The sequence below is a fragment of the Lepidochelys kempii genome, chromosome 5 (assembly GCF_965140285.1).
Source record: "Lepidochelys kempii isolate rLepKem1 chromosome 5, rLepKem1.hap1, whole genome shotgun sequence".
In the NCBI taxonomy this organism is placed as follows: Eukaryota; Metazoa; Chordata; order Testudines; family Cheloniidae; genus Lepidochelys; species Lepidochelys kempii.
Window position 1 is genome coordinate 105,614,243 of NC_136384.1, and position 25,753 is coordinate 105,639,995.

At 38.2% G+C, this 25,753-nt stretch overlaps 1 protein-coding gene across 43 annotated transcripts in view; it reads right to left on the reverse strand.

Annotated features, from left to right (window-relative positions):
* The window catches only part of PTPRD (protein tyrosine phosphatase receptor type D), a 624,822-nt gene that overhangs the window by 73,882 nt on the left and 525,187 nt on the right, over positions 1-25,753 (reverse strand). For all 43 annotated transcript variants that reach the window (XR_013635846.1, XM_073345345.2, XM_078852933.1 and 40 more), the window contains 2 exons: positions 25,023-25,120; positions 4,825-4,948 (listed from right to left, as the gene is read on the reverse strand). Coding sequence is in view for 42 of the 43 variants with exons in the window: in XM_073345345.2 (XP_073201446.1) it covers positions 4,825-4,948; positions 25,023-25,120 (222 nt within the window). In the remaining variant the exon portion in view is untranslated. The remainder of the gene's footprint in view (positions 1-4,824; positions 4,949-25,022; positions 25,121-25,753) is intronic.

The window sequence follows — 25,753 nt, forward strand, 5'->3', positions numbered from 1 at the left end:
TACAGTGTGTATGATAACAGAGTATAGAGTTCTCTGTGTATATAAATCTCCCCACTGTATTTTCCACTGAATACATCCGATGAAGTGAGCTGTAGCTCACGAAAGCTTATGCTCAAATAAATGTGTTAGTCTCTAAGGTGCCACAAGTACTCCTTTTCTTTTTAGTAAAGCAACTGTGTCCTAGCACGGCCTCCCAGCTCCGGTAGCATCTGCAACTCCAACATATTTCTTCACTGAGCGGTTTTGGGTGGTAAGCAGATCCACAGTCCAGGCTGTTTACACCCTCAAAATTCCCCTCAGCTTTGCTGTTGAGACAGCCACTCATATCTAGAGACAGCCATTCAGCCTGCCCTCTACACCCTATTATGCAGTGGTTCTTCTGTGTCTCAGGCACATTGCCTGCGGATGGGAAGGGACAGGAAATCACCCTGAACATTTGGTTTTGTTTTATGAACAGAACATAATACAACTGCAGTGTGACAGAGAGCATGAGTAACCAGACTGCAGTACACTGCTGTTGCCCTTAACTATTCAGTAAGTATTTAACAATATACATTTGTCAGAATACCTTCTACAGCTAAAGATCATGAGCTAAACAGTGAATGCCAATTTAGTGGTAACTGGTGACCCAATATAAAATAAGCGTATTAGCAGTTTCTTGCCTTTTTCTTTATATGCACAGATTTACTCCAATGCATAATCTCATTTTAAAGGTGCTAACCTGCCCAAAAGACAAATAATCAAGCAGTTGTGATATGACAGATATTATTTACACCTGAATTTTTTCAATTGCTAATATTATGCAAATCCAAACAGAGATTGCAGATTTTTAGTCTTAGATGCCTCCAAACAAGAACTGAAAGCCCTTTTCGTACATGCATTTTAAAAAATATTTTATTTCCCACTATTTTTAAACCCTCTTTTGACATTTAAAATGAATTTTCTATTTGTGCTAATTTTATCTGTTTATGTTAACAAATATGGGGAAAATTTCTGCTCTCAGATCTATACCAATCCATATGTCAGATCTCAACTCTGATATTCTGCTCTCTTCTAGTACTACAGAGCTTCACCTTCTTCTCTCCTTTCATGTGTTCCTTCTGGACACATCCAAAAACAGCACAATATCATAGATGAGATTCAACTTGCACACTGGAGAAGAATTCTGTCAAATGATATTTTTCTTCAGACAGAAATTGAAATGAACATAACCAACTTGGGTTTACCTCCTAACGTGGCATTTAATGAAAAGAAATTAAAATGTCACAAATTCAAAACCATTATCTGTTTATACAATATACAGTGTTGACCGTGGAACTCATTGCCACAGAAAGTTGTTGAGTCCAAGAACTTAGAAAGATTAAAAAAAGGGACTGGATGTTTAAACGTATAACAAGAATACAACAGCTAATGCTAATACAACTTCTGGAAGAGAACTTTAACCCCATGATTCAGGGCTTAAGTCAATTTTTAACTTTTAGAGATGATGAAAGCAGATGATCCCACATCTGTCTACAACTGGGTTCTTAAATCTTCTGCTGAAGCATCTACTACTGGCCACTGTCAGAGACAGGATACTGAACTAGATGGATCTTGGATCCACCTCAGTCTGGCAATTTCTGTGTTCCTTGTTTGTACAACAGCATCAATAACAAAGGTATCACAGTTGTGCGAATAGTGTTTGTTAAGGCACTGGACTAGGACTCGGGAGATCTGAGTTTGATCCCTGGCTCTCCCTTTGTGATCTTGGGCACATAACTCAGTCTCTCTATACTTCATTTCTTCACCGGAACGATGAACTTTGAGGTCCCCAAACATTTAAGTGATGGGGGTCACCATACCTAGATAGATTGTTAAGTACTACAGTTGCAAAAAACAAAACACATGTCTGACTGAGACATTCTATGCACCTGATGTTATTATTGGGGATGTGGTGCTTTTTTTGTAGCTGGATAGATTTCTCAATAGAGAATTTTAGAAATAACACAGGGTTGGATCCAAAACCCATTGACATTAATGGGAGTCTTTCAATTGACCTCAGTGAGCTTTGGATGAGGCTCATAGGTATCTAAAATAATGAACAATGATTCTCATGAGGTTAAAACAAATGCAACATAGTCCAGCTGCTAGGCCTGACCTATGTGGATAGTGTCACTCTGAAACATATTCCTGTAACAATATTAAAAGCATTCATTTCCATGGCAGCTTGAAAACAAACGCAGCTGTCAAATGAAATACTGGGTAGCTTATGTATTTTCCTACAGGGAATGTTTATTTTTATTTATAGACTGACAAAACAGTGTAATGAAGTATTGACGCTTGAAAAAGAAACACTTATTACACAACGTTAAGCCAGTATATTAAATTTAGCACGTTAGATACATAAAATAACTCAGACATATATCCATAGAAAATCTCTTCAGAAACGAGGAGTTAAATAGTAAACTTATTGCTTATTTTAAGTCACATCATTTTAACACAAGCAAACATTTCACACTTGATTTATGTTGCTTTGGTTGTCATATATTGAGGCCTGAAAAGTTTATAAAGGTAGGTAAATCACCCGGTGGAGTCAAAAAACTATTTGTGTGTGTGTGTAAGTCTATCACTGATATTTCATATGGCTATAATTATGTTTTATGGACTTAGGATCAACAGCATTTTTAAAGAGTTAGTCACTTTAACTTCCTCAGGTTATTTATGCCATTAAAAAGGGAAATCAAACATTACAGTTAGTGTTTATGTTTTTCTCAAACTCGTTAAGTATTTCTTTACCAGGTAGACTCCTTTTCTGCAAATACTACGCTTGAAAAAGAATTATTTAGAACTTTTCTTTGATTCTCGTAATTTTTATTTTAAAAAGTTAGTCTACTGGGTAATTCGATTAACCTTGTTTGAGTATTATTTCTGGGTTTTTTTTTTTCCTTTTTCCCATTCTGATCACATCTCCGAAACATGTTCATTTCCAGGGTCACTTGTTAAGGGGAATCTGGCAGGCCTTTTCAAACCCAGCCATCTCTTAATTCACTCACGAGTCAACAAATGGATTTATTTGAAATTAAATGTTCTTCTCTTTTGTCAGTTACTCAACTCTCTTCCCAGCCTGCACCCAGTGAAAAATCATCTTCCTTGCTTTAGAACTAGTTACTTGTGACTTTACCATTTTCTCCAAAGTACATTTAAACAATTCAGAAGAGCATCACTGCACAGTGGTTTGGTTTGTTTTTTTTGTTTTTTTTTACTATTTACCTATCCTCATTTGTGGAGTTGTGGTTGTTTTGTGTGCTGAACTACAACAAAGCAACAACATGAGAATCTAACCAACAGCAGAGACAACTCTAATTTTTAGTAAACTCTTTGGTGTTCAGCTAGATATTTCTATAAAGTAATGTGAGGAAATTTAACTGACACCACCAAAAAATTTAGTCAATACCAGTTAAATGAGCTCCATAGGTGGAACAAATGTAAGATGATTATTATATGCAAATTTTTCAAGGCAATCATTTAAATTTTCTAATATACTTGAGAAACTGTCTCTGTGTTATCAAAGCGTACAATATGCAGCTGCAATAAATTAGGCAAAGAGGTAAAGCTCAACCAGTGGAATTGTGTTTTCCTTCGCTGAGCATTTACTTGGCTGTGCATAGCATACTAGAGAATTGATTACACCTATAAATACCATCACTGCTATATTTCATGTCTGCAGGTTGGGAGTAGCCAAAGATAAGGTGTTCACAATGCAGATTAAAACACTGCACAATTTAACATATAGAACGTTAAAAATGAAGTAACTATGTCTTTGCATACAGGATACAAGGACTGAAAGTCCTCTTTAATTTTAAAGCCAATTCAATATACAAGATCTATCAAAGCTTACTAAAGGCAATTTTTATTTTCATTTAAATTGTCCCACTTAAATATGTAATCAATTATATTACTGACATCACTAATACATGGTGGCCAGCTGTGTAGAATAAACTGAAAATCTGCCTTAATTCCAAGAAACAGCTTGGATAGGTAGTGAGAAGTAGCCAGTGAAAAAAATCCTCTGATGGATAATCAGTGACTCCTGTTGTTTTAGCACTTGGGAAACTAGACAAACCCTATAGAGCCACTCATCGTGGATAGCCTAATTCACTCACAACAGGGAAGCACACTACATGATCAGATCTTTGCAAAACAGTTGGTCAAAAACAGCTACAACTAAAACCTTGTCATTTATACTACCATGCCCATCTACAAGCAATGACATTTTGAGTTTCCAGTAACTCAACTCATTTTGAGTTTCCAGTAACAGAAATTCAGTTATTGTCTGTCAATGACTTCCAAGAAAAAATTGTTTAGTTTACAAGTAAAAAGTTGGATTTTCTAACTGACAGTTCTGCATACTCACTCTGGGACGAGAAAGCCAAGCTCTGTTCTTTCTGGCTCATGTGTTATCAGCATCAGTAAAGATTTGGCAAATGAAAACGAGTTATCCATTATGCTGATAATGTGAGAGCCAGACAAGAAACCATCTCACACTCCCTAATAGTTGTGCTGTTAGGAGTAAAAAAGTAGCAACAATTTTTGTCAAAAAAGTAAGTAGATAAGACTTGGCATACACACAAGGAGCAGATGTGTTGAGTAAGAAGTCTCCCTCTTGCTATATATGACCTTGTCTAGCTTTTAACGCTTCATGTTATTGAATTACTGCAAATGAACACTGAAAAAGGATGATTATTACATGAATTTAAAGCTATTAATTTAATTGACAAGAAGTGGTAAAACTGTTACATTAGCATTTAATATTTAATTAGTTTAATTTGTTAAAGAGCTCCTTACCTTCTATTGCTGAAAGTAGAACACGAGAATGGTCATATGCAATTACATTTGCATATCTATTCTTTGGTTTGTTTACTTCCAGATTAGAATGCTCCCATGTAAACTGCTGGCCAGGGTCAATTGACTTTAAAAAAAATGAAAAAATATTAGCTTAAAAGCACAAGATAACATGAATAGTAAAGACTGCAAACAGTACGCTCCCAGTTTTACTTTTGCTTTATAAAAAGTCCACACAACCAGAGATTATTCATATAGCACTGCATGACACAAAGCATTTAGCCACAGCCTAAAAAGTACTGCACTCGATCATACTGACACCTATTGACAGTTACATTTAGGCATCTTCCTTATATAGCCTCTCATTTGTTCTTATACGAAAGAGAAAAACAGGAGAAACTCTCTTTCTACATGGAAGGAGGGACAGAGAGTATGAAATAATATGGACACACAAAAATGGAAATCTAGTACTCATCTAGGGATAGCTAATCATGCTTTCTGAGATTTTAGCCATGTTTTGAATTGTAAACTATAGAAATACCTTTTATTCATTAGTTTTCAAGTCACATACAGATTAAAAAAAGATTCTGATAGGTTTCAGATCCACCTGTGTTTTGCAAACATTTTTGCACATATACTAGATTATGCTATAGAAAGAAATGGATTTAAAAATTATTACTTGTATCATGGTAGCACCCGAGGCACCAGCTGAGACTGGGGACCCCTTTGTGTTAGGTCCTGTATAATACACATATTGGGGGCCGTAGGGGAATATGGTAGTAAACCAGATTCTTATTCTCAAAATATCTTATAAGCTTATAGATAGTTATACACAGGGCCATCCCTAGCTATTCTGAGGCCATGCGGGGGTGTGTGTGGGACCCCAGGCCTCTGCACGGCGGGGTCGGGACTAGCTTGGGGGGGCAAGGGGGAACCACCCCCCAGAACTCACCAGTGCGTGGCTGAGGCTGGGTCGCTGCACTTCCCGCCGCCATTGAGTGCAGGCCCAGCTCTGCTGCAGTCCTATGGGGAGTGGTGGGTGGGGCTGGGGTGGAGCAGGGGCGGGGGCTTTGGGGAAGGGGTGGAGTGGGGGTGGGACAGGGTTGAAGCAGGGGCAGGGCTGTGGGGCAGGGGCTGGAGCAGCATGCAGCTGCTTAGGGCACCAGGAGATTTGGTGCCCCAAATTTCCTGGTGCCCTACACAGCTGCGTACTTTGCATATGGGTAGGGACAGCCCTGGTTATACAACCTGCCTGAAGATAAGAAAAATGTCGAACTGATTCTCATTGTCAGACTATTTTAACTAGAACAATTGTGGAAAGATAAATTGGGAACACTGGAGTAAGTCGATAAATCTCCCTTTCTTATATAGGTATCATTCATATATCTACATTCTAGATATTTGGCATCTCTCACTGTAGTTAATAAGATAAATACTGTTCCCCTCTGTATATTCTATTGTCAAAAAGGTGAAGTTCAGCAAGACTGTAAAATACAAAGCTGCATGGAAACTGTTGTAAAAGCTTCTTAGCTGCCCTGAAGAGGTACTGAACAAGTTACAATTGTCACCAGTCTAGGACAGATCCTTGAATTCACTTTGTTGTAAAACCCAGCCTGTTTACTGACACTAACTTCTACACCAGTAATTAAGATCAAGGATTTTAAAGGTATATAAGATAGATAACTACTGGGAATTGGGAGTTAGGTGCCTCAGTGCTTCTGAAAATCCCGCTAGGAACTATCTGCATCTTTAGGTGCCTAAATATCTTTAAAAAATCTGGCCCTTCTACAGTTCCAAGATGAATAATGCTGGAATTAGGGTTGAATAAGAATCAAGAGATCAATGAAACAATTAAGGCCATTATCATTTATTTTCCTGGATGATACGTAGAAAGAAAATTTGATCTAGTTACAACGAAAGAGCCAAGAAATACTGCAGTATGTCAAAGAAATTTAGGGGTTAAATTACAATTGCTGCATGTGAAGACTTAACACTGCATTAGGATTTAAGACTTAAAACCAATTAACTCTGAGCTAAGTAATCATTACAGACGTCATTGAGAAGGAGCCAAATGCATGAAGATTTCTAGTTACACAAGTTTAACAGTTCATGGTGTAAGATATTCTAAGGAGCTACTGATCTGGCAGATATTCAGCACCTTCTTCAGAAATTATTATTCCTCTTTAACCCTTATTTAATTGTTTCCCTTAGGCGATGGTTCAACTAGAGATGTGTCAAACTGCCCAAACTAAATTAGAGTAATTAGACTGAATCTACCAGTTCAAGGATACTGTTAATCCTTTCTCATCTAATGTTTTTTTTCATCTGGCGACTTCATTTATAACATGACACGCCATCTACAGTGTCATGGGGGGGGGGAGAATTCTCTTGATTCCTCTTCACAAACTGTAGCCTGCTGCATCCTGTCACGTTGGGTTACAACGCAACATAAGGGAAACTGAGGTTAAAAGATGAGGCTGACTCCATGCTTGATATATCCCAAACTTATACCAGTTTCTTATAGATCAAGTGTCAATTAAAGAGAAGCAGTGCTTTGTCCTATCTGAATTGCCTTTGACTTTGTACTTTCCCATCAGTATCTATAATTCAGTTAGATTAAATTCTTGGCTCTAAGAAGTGTATCTAGCATAAACGAGTTTGTCAGAGTGAAAACAGAAATTTTAGGAAATAAATGTGACTGGGGAGAGTAAAATAAAATGAAACAACAACAATATAATTTAAAAAATGTCAGTGTTAATCCAAACCTGTATAATTTATTACATCTCCAATCTGGATAAATAAAAGGTCAGGAAATCCCAGTGTCATTGACTAGCAAATAATAGATTACTTATTACTGCTTACCTGAATGGACTTGGCACAGAAAAAACAACTGGTATAAAGGAATCCCTTGTTCACTGGAGTTCCAATTTTTCAAGGGAAATTCAGCCCTCTCAACTATCAACACCCACTTCTCTTTCTGGAGGCAATGAAACGGATGCTATGAAAAGCATTCTGTGTTCCCTCTGTGACAGTACCCAGTGCAGTTGTTATATAGTATAGAGCAACTGATATGGTTAATAATTATAGCGGTATCTCGGCACTACTATGCTCTTACGTTCTGGGGGCAACTCTCCCCTGAATGATTCGTGAACTAACTCCATTCCCCACAGGGAATAACCTTAAAAGGGCAGCTACTGGCAGTAAAAAGAAGGTAGTCCACCCATCAGTGGTATGAAATATTCCAACAAACAGGGGACCCTCTTCATTCCATCAACCATGTTGGCAAGATAGCCAGTGAATTACAAACCAAACAAATAAACTGGGCCCTTCAAATATATTCCCCAGCCATGATCATAAAGGGAAACATCTATAGTTTTCTGACTATTGAATGGAAAGGGCAAAAACGTTTAGTGACCTACATGCTATGGTCCATGAGAAGAAGAAAGGTCTGTTTTAGGAGCTTTCAGACTGCTTGTTGGAGCTGTAACTTGATGGTATGGAAAATAGTGTGGGTTGTTTACTAGGCTCACTGCTTTGCTGCTTGTCTTGAAGCTTAAGACCTCTCTATGTCTTTGCCTTGAGATACTGTAGATGCACTCCGTCCAGTGGAGGCTTTTTTGACCTCAAGATCAACCTAGAGGGGACTAGCTCTCCATCATTAGTGCCCATGAGACTTCTGAAATTACTCACCACATGGGTTTGACAGGGGACAGAGTTTGATTTTGCTCTACTGGAGCACAGCTGCTATGAGAAATATAACAGCCTATATTTTGAAGGGAGATTTAGTAAGACAGGAAAAAGGCCGATACAAAGTTCAATCTCAGAAACAACAAGATTTTGGTTATTTTGTTCAGAGAATTGTGGCAATGGAAAGAGCTTTTAAAAGAACATATTTTACAAGCACACTAACTTCTTTTAAAGTAGCCTACTAACCACATATGTTTTCACAGAACCCAGTGGTATATTAGCTAACTAAATTCTGAATATGTACAAATGTTTTCCTGTTTTGAAATGTTTTTATTTCAGTTGGGGAGCAGCCAATGCCGCCAACTTTGCTTGAGAGGCTCTGCAGATCACACCGAGATAATGACAAGACCCAATGAACTTCCTCAGTTTAGACGTATATTTTACATTTGATGATAAACAAATGGGCAAATATAAATAATGGCTAGATTGTGGTTTTATTGCCTGACCTGTGTAAGGGGTGGCACATAGCTAGGAACTATGATTCCATCCATGCTTCCACTGTATTCCATGGCAGAAGTTATACAATACTGGCAGTAGCTTACTACCCACCTCCCACCACCTGCTCAGCTGTACTGGCTGGTGCACTGGGAGACAGAATCTAGATTCCATGCCCATCTGAATGGGAGAGAAATACCTAGTGGGCGTACTGAACCTGCTTATCCCTATCTGACTGGACCCCAGATCCTGTAAGGCTATGCGGGAGTGTTGGGTTGGGTTGCCTTACTCTCCCTTTTTCACCTATGTGGCCACACTCAGTGGTCTATGATTTGGCTCTTAAAAATCTTGCCAAGCCAAGTTGTAAGTTAAGATCCTGATATCCAGATGAACTGGACAGCACTCATGTCAGGGCGTGTGTTCAAAGATGATTTAAAGTTACCCTCTCTATTGACTGGATCGCAATGTTAACTCTGTGCATGGTTGGTCTCCCACTGGCAGAGTGCTCTTAGTTGTGCAAATGACCACGTGAAGCTCAAGCTGCAGTAGGAGATCTGACCAGAGCAGAGTGTCTCAGCTACACTCCCCTTCTTCTGGACAGTTTTTCTTGCTATGCTGACAGCAGGGATGTGGAATGAGATCAGAAAGCCGATACCAACTCTACATCACCAGAGAATCACCTTTGTACTAAGGATGAGCTTCCCTGCGCTGGTTACAACAGCCTTAGGCCTAGTTTATGCTGGTAATGCAGTGCAAACTGGTCTTCTACAATGGAGAATCTGGTCCCTAGTTTGTTTGTTTGTTTTTTACAGAAAATATTTTTATTTAAGGGATACTTGTTAAATAAATCAACCTGGTCTGTCTGGGTTTATTCCTTGGATTATTATTTTTGTTTGGTGAGTCTAAAGAATGCCTGAACTTCATGTTTAGCAATCAAATGGAAGATGTAGTTGAAACACTAAACAGAAACAATCTTTAAAAACATACAATTACTGTATAGTATTGTCTTGACAAAAGGAAAGAAGTTTGGAGCCACAATACTTTTCTTAAGTTGACACAAGGAATCTTAACAGATTGGACATAACAGTCAGTCCTGGGACCTGAATCTCCCTTTCTCTGTACCTCGTGTAGTGATTTACACCAACGCAAAGTGAGAGTAATACTCTTCTAGTCTGATTTTGCAGCCTTTTGCTGTCTCTTTGCATTGGTCTGGATGACTACATAAGGTGCAGGGCAAAGGATGATCGGGCCCCTGTACATCAGACCCACAAGAGATTTTCTATCCTGCAGAGTGAATTCTATGAATATTATTAAGTTTCTGTAAAATACCAACACTCCCTTCCTGCAGGTCACGTAGCATTTTAAGACTCCAAGACTGTACCCTTTGTACAAAATCATATACAAGGATGTGGTGAGTTAGGAACGGAGGTCAGTCTTCACTCATTTCCACTGGCCATTGTCAATTTGCTGGTAACATTATTATAATACTAGCATACAAGGGTAAGTATAAGTGAGGTAAGTAACAAAGACATGAGGCAAGACCACACCACAAAAAGTTCATCCAAACTTCTCCTCAGACTAGTTTAGTTCCAGGGCTTCTCCTTCCCTCTTGCTTTCTCAAGCCCCAATTTAGGATAGTGCAAAAGGACCTGCCAAATTTAAAGGAATACTTGAATCCCATTGCTCATGCTTACACCTAAGCACGTGCTTAAGTGCTTTCCTGAACAGGGTTCTTTTAATGAATCAGGGTTTACTTTCAGAGACTGACTCATTCTTTTCTCTTCCTGAGTCAGTTCTAATATGATCCACTGTGTTTGGCTACAAGGGAGAGTTAGTAGAATAGCTCAGAATCTTCATGTAGGAACCTTAAACGAGCAACTTATCATATCTAGATATTAGCAGTTACAGTTTCAAATGGAAGGGTTTTTTTGAATGACTTGTAACTAAAATTTGACCAATTTTCTTCTAATGTTGTGGATGGAATCTTCTTTGACTTCAGAGTAAATCCTGCAATTTTCAGGCCCAAACTATTTTCATAGCCAAAGTATTAAGAGGCCAAAAGCAGAGTTCACAATAGACTCTGGCAGGTCCAACTGTGGAACTAAGCTTGGATGCACAATAACTTTAGACAGTCAGACCAACCGACAGATGAATGACAACATAGCATCCAACTGAATGTCAGTGAGTCTCTAAGGCATATTCTTCTAGAATATTACAAGATTACTTTCTGTCATTTGGAGAGGGTGTTAGGTAGATGGGTAAATCATCTGTGTTTTTACCTCAGAGTAAAAAGATACATTATTCAGTAGGTGGAGAAAGTGTAATATATTCCTCAGCATGAAATGATCCAGAACTTTTCTGGGACTTCCAGGACAAAACCCAAGAGAACACATGGGATTTATTAGCTGAGTGTCCTTCAACCCTTTGCTTTCAGACTACAATATAGAATAATTGTGGGCTATTTTTTTCTGTTTTGAATTGACCAATACAGTGATTTGTCTTTTCTACTGACACACTTTTGTGTGAAGAGAAAAGGAGTACTTGTGGCACCTTAGAGACTAACCAATTTATTTGAGCATAAGCTTTTGTGAGCTACAGCTCACTTCATCGGATGCATCGGATGAAGTGAGCTGTAGCTCACGAAAGCTTATGCTCAAATATCCGATGAAGTGAGCTGTAGCTCACGAAAGCTTATGCTCAAATAAATTGGTTAGTCTCTAAGGTGCCACAAGTACTCCTTTTCTTTTTGCGAATACAGACTAACACAGCTGTTACTCTGAAACTTTTGTGTGACTTAATTATGAAGAAGACCTTAACAAATTAAAGTTTTAGTGAGGAGTGAGAGGTTGAAGAGGCAAAATTCATGCCCCTTCCCCCCCTTCTTTTAAGATTTGTGAATTGTGAAGAAAAAACAAATAAGGTTTTATTTTTTTCCCAGAGCATAAAAAGCTCTAGCATGTATTTTCTAGCATGTATTTTATTAACTCCCTATTTTATTTATGATCTGCCACCTATACGCTGACACAGCACTAGTTTTGTTTATTTTTAGGGGCTCCACATTCCCCAGTAATTAATAAAGCATTCCAGTGTCATGGCTTGGTCTTCCACAGCCCACACCATTCTTTTTTATGTCAGCAGCTGCAGAGAGAAATTCTTCTGTGTCTCAATAACTCAAGTCACAATCTGCTTCTAAAGATCCTGGTTTAGTACTATCTCAGCTACCCCACAACAGCATATTTCATCCCCTGGGAGAAGATGGGCAGTGAAATTTTGGTTCAGTTGGTTCTGATTCTTTATCTCTGTTGCTATTTAATTGATCAAAGATGAAGAAAGGCAAGATGGACAGTTGTGTTTTTTGTATTTGTTTTTTGCAAGATAAAGTTTTATTTTTGCAGCACAAGTTTCCCCATATCATCTGATTAGCAATTCATCAACACATTTTGACTTAGAAAAGGGCTATCAATTTGCACCATCACTGTTCTCAGAGACACAATTTTTGTCCTTTTGTTTTTGAAGAAATGAAGGAGCTTGATGCACCAAGTTTGTACCTTACACCTCCTGGTTTTCCACATTTAAAAAAATAAAATTTCTTATCCTATTAGATGGCAAAAAAACTAATATAAACATAAAACTTGACCAAGTGATTTTCTGCTCATAGTTCTAATCATTGTCAGTTCAAGACAAAAAGGAACAGTTTACAAATATGTCTCCGGATGTGGGTTCTGAACTTTAAGTAAATAAATACATTTAATTAATTGATCAAATGAGGAGTAGGGCATGCTTGCTTTATTTGTGACTGGCCAGACAGAATTAGTAGCTCAATGTATTTAGTCTTTTGCATGGCTCACATGAAAATAGAAGCTTGCTATTCAGCACTTCACTGGCTCAGAATGAAGGAATGATGTATTGTATTGGCTCTACTCATCTAATTGCAGGAGACACACTGTCTGATCTTTTTTTGGCTGTACCTATGGTGCAAAAGTACACTAGAAATTACTTTAAAATCTAAGATGTCACTTATATTTTTCTTTTCATACTTGACAAGTAAACTAGAAACCAGCAGAGTAAACTGACAAACACTACTAGTTTTGAGACTAAATTATAGGTTTCCTTCCCCATCCCTGCCCTGCTTTCCTCCCCTCCCCCAGAAGGTTTTTTCCCCTCTCTCATTCTAAATGGCAACTCTTTAAAAAATTTTAACACGTAACAAGTTTGAGACACATTTTTGGACACTTGATTGCATTCGGAGGATACTGATATGAATGAGCATGGGCTCTTTACGTGTTCATTGTGAAAAAGGAGTTCAGCATTTTATTATGCCTATTTGATAATGGGAATTTATAAACTATTAAATAACACTTACTGTACAAAGCTTATCTTCAACTGTTCAATTCCTTCCTTCCCCTCCCCCTATCACTCCCCAATGCTTAAATGATCTAAATCTGCTTAACAATATGAAAAAAAATCAAACAACAGATGTCTTTGTCGGCCATTCACCAGTTGTATAGCAGGATGTGTTCATTACTGCAGCATATTATACTCCCTGTGCACTTCTTTATGATGTAGGGCCAGATGGCTTAATCCATTGATTAATATTTAGCTGTACATATGGATATAGTTAACACAATTTCTGTCAAATCCAGGTAAATAGACCTTAACTGTAATTTACTTTTCCCTTCCCATTTGCCACCCCTCAGCTGCCCCACCCACCCACAAAAAATGTTTTAGAGAGAGAAAGCTAATTTACATTTCTTGGGACTGAACAGCCATGCGGGAACAAAGGGTAGAGTGGTATTGGCAGACATCTCAGAAGCGTGAAAGACCAATAATTCATGAATAACAAGTCAGCACTAACCGTTTTAATGAGTGTTCTAATGGTTTAATGGATGGCACTTTAATAGGATTTCTAGTAGATTCATTTGGAAAGCTTGTCTTCAATAAAGCTGTCGTTAACAAAGAACTGGATATCTTCGCAGCATAGCTGTGTAGTACTGAGGCTTTGTACACATGAAATAACGATATCTGTAATACTGTTATTACCATCCCATGCTTTGACTAATCTTTTAGCTATTGTGTTATAAATGGTTTTCTGCTGGAAATGGGTCTGCTCTGCTATTGTGAAAAGACTTGGGCGGTGTTTAAAACAGAAAGGCACCATCCACTAAACAAGTTTGTCACTGGAAGCTGGTATAATGGAAAGCGGCTGTTGGAATCATTTTAAACTGGGAAAACAAAACCTGCTTATTTTGCTGCTTGTGAAGTAATCCACTAAGCTACTTATAAGGGGGGAAATCCTGCTCCCCATCAGTGAGAGCTCTCCTTACAACACACTGAGGTGCAGTTCTGCTGAGTGGGTGAACAGTGACAGGATGCCAGACCTCGGGAGGAAGTTCACACACGTCAGGGTGCCATGGAGCTATGCTCCACTCAGGCTCTCTGTGCCACCAAATCAGGAGAGGGGCAAGACTGGGGAATCTGTGACTCTTCAGAGTCTACAGGGTTTGGGGCATCCAGGAGCTGAAGGGGCTTCATGGTTGACTCCCTGCAGAATTTCCCAGCACACAGCTTGGGTGCTGTATACCGGAATGACATTAAATCATCAAAAGCACAAAGGATTTGGGAAAAACTAGTGATTAAAGAACAAAATATGGAAAGAAGGGTGAAAAACAGAAGTCTCGATATATGTCAAGACAAATAGACGATGCAAAACTAGAGAAAGTAGTCAACTGCCCATAAAAATGAACAATTTGACCCTCTTTCACCAATGTCAGTGATTGAAATGAGAAATTCATATAATATCGGATGAATTTATAATAAGATGCTAATATATTATGCAGGAAACTTGCTAATAGAATGAGATTTACATACAGCATTAGCAAAACATGAATGCTAAATGCACGAACATTAATACCTTATCAGGGCAACTTGACAATGGAATTAGATTTCCCAAACACATTGGGGCTTGCACATTAAATAGTAAAGGCTGCTATTATTGAGAGACTTGGGTCCTGACCCTCCCCCCATTCTTTTGCACACACAATGTGAATTTGGGTTATACGAGGAATGCAGGGCTGGGCCCAAAATGCACAGCTGGACACTGAACAGTCACGTTGATGAATTCCTACTGAATGGCTTTAAGCATTACACCAAATCTCATAGCTAAACATTATCAAGAAAAAATAAATAGATGATGGCTGTTTCAATAGCAATAAAGTCAGAGAATCAATCTGTAGCCCGAAACACTCCTGAAGCAAAGCTTTAACCATCCTCTGCCCCTCCCCATCCACAAGTCTACACTGCCAAAAAACGGTGTGTTCTTAATCTGGGTTAGTTAATCTGAGTTAGCATATCAGTGAAGACATAGCAACTCAAGTTAACACCGGTGCAAGAGCCTGGGGTTGAGCTCTCTCCGCTCGGCAGAGAGCATCTTCACCAAACACGTTACAGATGCGCAGCTGCATAAGTGTAGCTGTGCCAATGTAGCGCTTGTAGTTGAGACCCGCCCTGAATCAGAACTTGGTGATTCCTCCCCAAAAATGAAGTTATCCCCAATAAAATTCCAAGTTAGTAGTCTTATAAGCAGAGTTCAACACGAAAAAACTAATCAGCGTGGAGCCTACCAACGAGGTATACACCAGTGTTTCTCAACCAGGTATGTGAGTACCACGGGGTGGTATGCTGAGGTACATCAACTCATCTAGATATTTGCGTGGTTTTACATCAGGCTACATAAAAAGCACTAGTGAAGTCAGTACAAACTAAAATTTCACACAATGACTTGTTCTGTACTGCTCTGTCCACTATACACTGAACTGTAAGTACAATATTTATATTCCAATCAATTTATTTTATAAATATGGTAAACATGAGAAAGTAAGCAATTTTTCAGTAATAATGTGCTGTGACACTTGCATTCTTATGTCTGATTTTGTAAACAAGTAGTTTTAAATTGAGGTGAAACTTGGGGTATGCAAGATAAATGAGACTCTTGAGAGAAGTACAGTATTCTGGAAAGGTTGAAAACCACAGGTATACACCAAATATAGCACAAGAGTATAAAACAGTAGAAACAATCAGGATAGTCTCCTGATTCTTAAAATATCTGAAATAGTATCAGTCTCTAAAGGGAAGCTCATGCCTCATAGAAAAGTATTGCTTTTTAAAACATTTCTACTGTTATCACTTATATTTTTTCTGTATTTCTCTTCTCTCAGCCTTAAGAGTTCATCTGTTTATTCCTGACATTAAATTATAATCCTTTGTTTCTGATATCATAATTGATTGCTGGGGAAATTATTAGATGTTGAAAACAGAGGATTATGTATCACTTCAGGTAGAAAATAAATAGCAGGAGCAGATGAATGCTTGAGGAACAAACATTCCTAGTTTCATGCAAATATTTTTAGTGAGTTTAGTAAAGCTTTTGATACTATCTCGCATGAACTTCTCATAAACAAACTAAGGAAATGCAACCTAGATGAAGCTACTACAAGGTGGGTGCATAACTGGTTGAAAAACCGTTCCCAGAGAGTAGATGTCAGTGGTTCACAGTCATGCTGCAAGGGCATAACGAATGGGGTCCTACAGCAATCAGTTCTGGGTCCGGTTCTGTTCAATATCTTTGTCAGTGATTTAGATAATGGCATAGAGAGTACACTTATCAAGTTTGAGGATGCTACTAAGCTGGGAGGGGTTGCAAGTGCTTTGGAGGATAGGATTAAAATTCAAAATGATCTGGACAAACTGGAGAAATGGTCTGAAGTAAATAGAATGAAATTCAAAAAGGAAAAAATGCAAAGTACTCCATTTAGGAAGGAACAATCAGTTGCACACATACAAAATGGGAAATGACTGCCTCAGAAGGAATACTGAGGAAAGAGATCTGGGAGTCACTGTGGACCACAAGCTAAATATTAGTCAATAGTATAACAACAGTGCAAATAAAAAAAAAAAAGCAAACATCATTCTGGGATGTATTAGCAGGAGTGTTGTAAGCAAGACATGACAAGTAATTCTTCCACTCTACTCTATGCTGATTAGGCCTTAACTGCAGTATTTCGTCCAGTTCTGGGCACCACATTTTAGGGAAGATATGGACAAATTGGAGAAAGTCAAGAGAAGCGCAACAAATGTGATTAAAGGTTTAGAAAACACGACCTATAAGGGAAGATTGAAAAAATTGGGTTTGCTTAGTCTGGAAAACAGGAGACTGAGACGGGACATGATAACAGTTTTCAAGTACATAAAAGGGTGTTACAAGCAGAGGGAGAAGAATTGTTCTTCTTAAACTCTGAAGATAGGACAAGAAGCAATGGGCTTAAATCGCAGCAAAAGAGATTTAGATTGGACATTAGGAAAAACTTCCTAACTGTCAGGCTGGTTAAGCACTGGAATAAATTGTCGAGGGAGATTTAATTTGCCATCACTGAAGGTTTTTAAGAGTAGGTTAGACAAAGACCTGTCAGGAATCGTCTAGATAATACTTAGTCCTGACACGAGTGCAGGGGACTAGACTAGATGACCTCTCAAGGTCCATTTCCAGTCCTATGATTCTATGAAAACATAAATAATATTTGCAGAAGTAATTTGGCTACTTAAACAGCCCACATGGCTGTATGAAAGTGGAGTTCCCTGTCAAAATGGTAATAGGTGCCAGTCCAAACACTAGTATCCTAAAATGAGAACAGCTTTCTTGTACCATTAATGTTTTTTAATCAGATATGCACAACCAAGTGCTTCTAATACAAGAGGCACTGGTAACACAGAAGGAAACAGATAACATACTAATAATTGCCACTTCAAATTCCTGTTTTTTTCCAAGCCTATCTTAATCCTACCTCTCCTAATGGCTCAGATAGTGCTATAGGTAGAAATAGACACCAAGCAACCTTTATGAATGTCATAGCATATGTGCTTTTAATAAAAAAGGCAGACAACTGTTCACTGTTCACTGAGTACACTAATTGTTTCTCAATAGCTGGAGAACATCCTTCAATGCAAGATTATAGAAAACCAATATATGCTATTTGCAGTATTATAGTAAATAATAAAAATAGTGTAAAGATAAAACAAAAATAGGAATTTTTGCCAAGAGGAAATGGATTCTTGCATATTGGTCTATGCTATCTGTATTTTTAAGGTGATTAAATGTCGATGTTTCATTGCTAGGGATTTATTTAGCTGCTGACTTATTGTAATAATCTCATATCAGTACCAGATTTATATGTTTGTTTGCAATATATTTACTGTAGAAGTACAGTGGTTAGCTTTCTGTCACTTAAAGTAAAAGTTAAAGATATTTTTTTTAAAATAAATAAATGATCCTTTCAGCACAAATCTGATCCACTGACACTGATAAACTGATATTATGGCAGTCTGGCACCGAGCCAGTATGTGACTTCATCGTCTCCAACCCTCAGTGGTAAAGCAAAGGGCTAATTGTAATCTGCACCACAAAGCCTGATGAAAAGAAACATTAAAATGATATACAATTCCTCTGATCACTGAGACCAACACACTCAGAGAGGCAGGGCTAGGGCACTATTGCTATTAGTATACGTTACATGGCAGGTTCTCGCACCAAAACAAAAATCTGAACCGGACAATATTTTCTACCTAGATCCACTTTCTTAATCCACTGAGGGTATAATTGCCAGACACCTGGTTAAAGTACAGACTAAAGGTCTCAGATTAAAACTATTCAAGCAGCAAGTAAAAACCAGTGTAGTGTGGTAGCATAAAAATATTATGTTCAGTGTATTGTATATAAGGTAATATATGAATATATATGACTATATGAATGTGTCAGTTCAGGTTCATTTTGTGATGTCTTTGTATTACTAAATTCTACAGATTAAGTTAAAGAGGAATTATGATCCAAGATGAGTTTCTAAATGAATGTAGCTTTCTGCTTAGCAGCTGTCAAATCCATATGAGGCCCTGCATTGCATAAAACCCCTACTGAAACTGTGAAAGCCCCAAAAGGTTTGTAGTAATCAGTTTGGGTCATAGAATCATAGACTATCAGGGTTGGAAGGGACCCCAGAAGGTCATCTAGTCCAACCCCCTGCTCGAAGCAGGACCAATTCCCAGTTAAATCATCCCAGCCAGGGCTTTGTCAAGCCTGACCTTAAAAACCTCTAAGGAAGGAGATTCTACCACCTCCCTAGGTATCTACCACCTCCCTAGGACTAGGGTCCTGAGTCTTGTCTTTAAATTAGGGAATTCAAAAGAAGACTGTGACATAAATGATGTGCAAGTGTAATGTGGAAATATAACACTTTGCTACAGGGCAACTGAAATATGATACCAATTTAACAGGTAAAATACAGTAAAAAATTACAATTGTGTGAGGTAGAAATGAACTTTCTGGTGAGGAAAACAAAATACACAACCTCACCCTTCCAAAAAGCCCCTAAAACCAAACTAACAAAACACCAGACAACTAAATTAGAAGATTATTAACTCTTATGACACTTAGAAACTTGTCCTCCCTTGAAAAACAGGAACAGGCAGGGGAAAGTTATATGAAAGGAAGTGTAGCTTTAGGAGTCCTAGATGTCTACCTCATATTTCCCTCAGAGAGATGGGACAGGTAGAACTGTAAAGTGGGCAGTCAGCAGTATTATGCACAGCATAAACAGAAGTGAGACTAGGACTCTACGTGTTTCTGACTTGGAACTTGGCCATGTGCCAAGGTTGGTGGGGGGGTCATTGGGAAGCTTTATGCTAGGCCAAAGGGAGGAACACTGGGAGGCAGGGACTAGTTGGGACTGCTGGGAGAAGCCAATCCGTCTCCTCTCCTGGCCTGTGTTCCCAATGGATTCCTCAGGCCAGGAACCAGCAGGAAGGCGGGTGGATCACATTAGGAAGTGCATCTGCTACCAGGGATACGTCAGCATGAAGACAAATGGGAAATAGCTTTCTTCTAGCTGTTGGTGGGGACAAAAGGGTAGCGGAGCTCTTGTCTGCCAGAGGAGGAAGGAGAAGCAAACCAGGAGGCAGAAGTCCTGCTGCAGGTGAGGAGACATTGACAGGGACTAGAGACCAATGTAACTAGCTGCAGTTCTGCACTAAAAGACACTATAACTCTACTAATTAAAAGGGCGGGGCGGGGGATGGGGGGCTGGAAATGCAGATGAATACACTAGGGGAGCATTGACAGAGGAACATGGAATAATGTGGAGTTCTGAATACTGGGGAAGTTCATTAATCAAGCTGAAAATGATACTGTAAGCTTGAAATCCCACATTAAAGTAAGACAATCTAAAAGGTATGGTATATTGACTAATAAAACACTTTGCCAAAGACTGGCTAAAGCCCATAGGTTTTCACACCTTGTCTAAGATATGTTTTTTTTCTCCACATACTCCTCCTTACCCAGCCAAAAAATAGAAGTGTCTGCAGTATAGGTCCCTCTCCCAGATGTTTTATCTTATCAAGAGATTCTCTTATCATGAAGCTGGTTCTCTTTAGGCCTGCCACTGCTCCTGTCACCTGCCTCTAGATTGAGTTCCAACACGGAATCATAGAACTGGAAGGGACCTCGAGAGATCATCTAGTCCAATCCCCTGCACTCATGGCAGGACTAAGTATTATGTAGACTATTCCTGACAGGTGTTTATCTAACCTACTCTTAAAAATTTCCAATGATGGAGATTCCACAGCCTTCCTAGGCAATTTACTCCAGTGCTTAATCACCCTGACAGGAAGTTTTTCCTAATGTCCAACCTAAACTGCTCCTGCTGCAATTTAAGACCATTGCTTCTTGTCCTAGCCATAGAGGTTAAAGAGAACAATTTTTCTCCCTCCTCCTTCCAAAAACCTTTTATGTATCTGAAAACTGTTATCATGTCCCCCCCTCAGTCTTCTCCTCTCCAGACTAAAGAAACCCAAATTTTTCTATCTTCCTTCACAGGTCATTTAATCATTTTTGTTGCTCTTCTCTGGACTTTCTCCAATTTGTCCACAACTTTCCTGAAATCTAGCACCCAGAACTGGACACAATACTCCGGTTGAGGCCTACTCAGGGCGGAGCAGAGTGAAAGAATTACTTCTCGTGTCTTGATTAAAACAGCCCTGCTAATACATCTGAGAATGATGTTTGCTTTTTTTGCAACAGTGTTACACTATTCACTCATATTTAACTTGTGATCTACTATGACTCCACTTGTGATCTACTATCTTCCAAAGCAACTCCTCCCAGTTTGCTATTGTCTGCAAACTTTATAAATGTACTTTCTATGCCATTATCTAAATCATTTACATCTTTGACTCTAATACTTTCCTTGTGTCTGATAGCAGAGAAGTACTGTGGATTAAAGAGGGCGAAGAGACAGCTGGAACAAAGTAGGAGGCTGATCTCTGGACTTAGCAGAAGCTGAAAAGGAAGTAGGGAGAAGAACTCACAAAAAAGGGATGGAAAAGGAAATGAAAGAGTAGCTGAGAAGGAGAAAGTAATAAGGATCCTACCAGGAGCAGGTGTCTTTGGATATGGGATATGAGGTACAAGTAATGCACAGATAATTAGAGGGATGTAGCTGAAGCTGGCTGGGTGGGCAAACTTATCTAAAACGTTATTCTTATCCAAATGAAGCTCAACCTTAAAGAAGTTCCACTGCACTTCAAAGTCCTGTGAGGAGCTGATGATCAGGAAGATGTGATTTTTTATTGAATCAGTTCATCAATCCCTGCTCATATGAAGCTCTGTGTCTTCTTGGTTTAATTCAGGTTAGAAGAACTTCTTCAATAAAATTTTAAGAATTTTCACAAACTAAAAGGAAAAACAAATCATGGAATCTTAGTGAAAGCAGAGCAGTGCCAAAAATCTACACTGATCATGGAACTGCTTGGGAAAAGTAAAATCACATTTGCATTGTTTTTCAAAACTGGAAATAACTATCAGGGGTTTTGTTTGTTCTCAAGAAAACTAAAGGTAACTTAGGCAATAATTTGTTACTTTGCTCTTTCTCTAAGAAGATCAGATGGCTCATTAGAATGACACTAGGATATAGCACCTTTCACTTAATGCATCAGCAGTTTGAGGCTAGCTTGAATTGATATTGACTGAAGTGTTAATATTTGTTCAGTTCCCCAAGTAAAACTGGCTGGGGGTCTTACCCACACTTTCTAGTCTACATTACAAAATTCAGTTGCACTAATTAATACCCTTGTCTCAACAAAAGAGAGATCACGGATTGGGTGGACATAGAGAAAGATCTTAAAAGGCAATCTCTGTAGATTAGGGTCGAGGCACATTAGGGGCGTAATGAGTGGGAAGCCTGACTTCACTACTGCAGCTCACGTTTAAATGCTGATTTTATAACTGCTCAATGCCTACTCTTCTTTGCTAGAATGTTAAACAGAGAACTGGTGAGAAACACAGAACAGTATGAAGCTGTAGGAGAGGCAGCTGTTGATATCTGACAGAAGTGATATAAGAATGAAAAATAATCCAGGGCACTGGCTGTAACTGGCTAAGGTAACATGCATTCTAGGTACTTTTACTGACTTAAAGAACATACAAATATGAAACAGCAAGGCTGTTAAATTACATTCAATCTTATACTTCAATGTATCATCTCTGCAAAATACTAAAGACATGTTGGTAAATTAATGCCTGGACTGTGTACTTTAATACACATTGTACCAAAAAATGTGTATTGCTATAGCGTTAGTTATAAAAAACCAGCGTTGCCAACACAGTTGTTTCTGAGAAGCTATAACATTTTCTTATACTTAGAATAGGAAATAATTGTGGAATCTGTTAGCAAATGTTGACTTTTTATGTTGAACACTAACTTTCTGATTAAAAACCTGGAATTATGTTAAGCCAAAATCCAAATTCCTTACTCAGCTAGAACTTTCACTTGCTTCAGGATCTGGCCCATTGTCTGAATAGAACTGAAACAAACTCTTACAAGATGGCATGACTGTCTTCACCAAGGCAACGCACAAAATCCAGTGCCCAGATGTTGGAGTGCAGACGATCCACACACAGGTTAAAGCTCACCTCTGCATCTCCTTGATCCCCCTATAGCCTTTGTACAGGGATGGTCTTCCTGTGCCAAGTTAGAACAGCCTGATGGTATTTTTTACTTGGGGGTTGAATTATTTTATTCACAGTGAAGTTACAGTGGGTTCGCAGCTAAAAGTGCTGAGTATTTGTACAGGGAATAGTGGTAGTTTCAAACAGCTCAATTTTCTAGAGATTCAAAATATTTTCTTATATCTAGTACACTTCACTGCTTGATTTCAAGACTTACATTGTGAGACTCTGTACTCAGCTGAATTGAAATAGAAAGTCACAATGAGACACATATTTCAGAATTTACTCTATACAAAGACATTTTATCGTGAGTTTTTAGCAGGTGTTTCTGAATGAGGAAGAAAATGATTGCCAAGTTTAGGATACTAAATGACAGATAAAATATCTGCTTTCACTCTTTTTATACTACAGTCTCCAAAATCAAGAACATTATAGTTTCATACAGTACAATAAAAAATTACTCCTGATTTTGGTGACTGTGGCATTAAATAGCAACCCTGAGATACTGTTCAAACAAACTTATTTTTGTGAATCAGAGAGGCTGTATTTTCTCTTGACGGTAACAAGATTATTTTTCAGAGTAGTCTTTAGGTAGTTTTTAACAGTGTATCATCAGATGAAAAGCAAGTTCTGTACTGTAATAGTAAATGTTCAGTAACTGTTTAAACCTTTCCTGCCCAAGTTATTTAAATACATTGGGTATTTATATGTTTCAACCTTTGCAGTTAGCTTTAAAGTGATGTTAACAAGGAAAAAATAATTATGCAAAAGGTTATACACAAAAGCTCTTTATAAAATAAAATTAATAAATGGTGCTTTCAGCCTGTCCTCTCATAAACAAGCAATTCACTCCACAGAAAATGAAATGTTAGCTTGTACAAGCTTGTAAAGGTCTGCCTCAGTGCTATGTTACTCTCGAGAGCGTCAATGCTTAATCTGTGGTGCCTGGACACTAAAGAAATAGGTGCATTACAAATTATATCAATTATGAGATATCTGAGATTTGATAAGAATAGTTATTTATATAGCACCCAAGTATCCTAGGTGTATGACAGCTAACTAGCTGGGTAGTAATGGTTTCTTCATTATCATTATGGTCTACCATGTCATGGCATTCTAAAGGAGTTTTAAACCATTGACTATTGACGTGACAGACTGTAAAGGGAGCACTACAAAGACTATTCAGAGAGTCCTTAATTCATGGATCACTGATAAGACAGTCCATAACCACACTAAAGGAGCACTCCTGATCTGATGGACACAATAGACCATAATAGCTTTGAAGGAGCAGTTATAGTTTATTGCATTTAACGGATGTTATCGAAGTCCCTTCATCCACAAATTATTGATGAGAAAGGTCATTACTGTCTGCAGCGTCTATTCATGTCTCCATGGATTATTGACATGATGGCCCATAATTGGTTTCTCAGTTCCTGCTGCATTCCATCATACTATTACAGCCCATAATTTATGGATTATTGACAGGTCAGAAGATAATGGCTTGGAGTTGCTATATGCTCAGTCATGACTTCACGCAATTACAGAATATTTAATCCATGCAACATTGACACAATGGACCATAACTCCTCCTTTGGAGCTGGTATTGGATCTGTCTTGCCGATGTGTGCCATGAAGGATCCTTATCCATAAGAATTTGGAAAGGAACTCAGGAGCTCTTACCTACAGTCAACGGGAGTTTGTGTATTCAAAATAGCCCAAGCATTGTATCATTTGTACACTACTTGGTGCATGTACTATTAAAGTATGTATGACAAACATTCTTATGAAAAGGTATCTCCTATGAGCAAAGTAGCCACCTCACTACATCAGTCATTTTAACAAAGGCGCCTGCCCCATTATGGCTCTAATGGTATGTAAAACTGAAATCATCCAGGGGTATAATTATCACTAATGAGGCCAGAAAAGAGGAAACCAGGGATAATATTAAGAATAGTAAGAATGAGAATATTACCTCATATTCTTGTGAGAACTTCAAATTGTCATTTGCTTTCAATCTTTCAATGTGATCTGCAAGTTCCAAGATAGGTATTGGAGGATGGCTAGCCATACCTGTTGAAAGAGAGAGAAGGAAAATAGAATTTAAAATAAATCAAAGAGACTGCATCATTCTAAAATTTAGAGAATACAGTAGTTAGAATGGCTAGAAATATGCAAGTAGTAAAGATGTTGTATGTGAAAGAAGCAGGCAGATAGTTTGGTTACTCAAAGCAGGACATGCTCTGGAGAGATGAGCTCTGAAGCCAAATAAAAAAAAGTCACCAAGCATATTCCCAAAGCTAACATTCCTAGTGTAAAAGAAAGTGTTATTTTGCCATGAGTCAATGAGGTTAGCTAGGCAAGGAAAAATGAGACAGTTAGACCTGATGTTGACTTCTGCTTTGAGTAATGACTCTTAATGTCATTTCAAACTCCTTCTCCTGCACTGTATGAAATGGAAACTGTGTTGAATTAGATGATGAAAGGTGAGCTGAGAAAATAGACACTGAAAGAGGCCTAAAGGGGAAAGAATAGTATTTTGACAGAAAACAAAGTGACTTATGCATAATCAAGGAAAACTAACTTGGAGAATGAAGGTTACCAGGGTAACCGGAGACACCTGAACCTGCAAAGGAAATGGTATAAAATAAAATAAAATAAAATAAAATAAAAAATCCCAAATTAATGAATAAAATAAAAATAAAA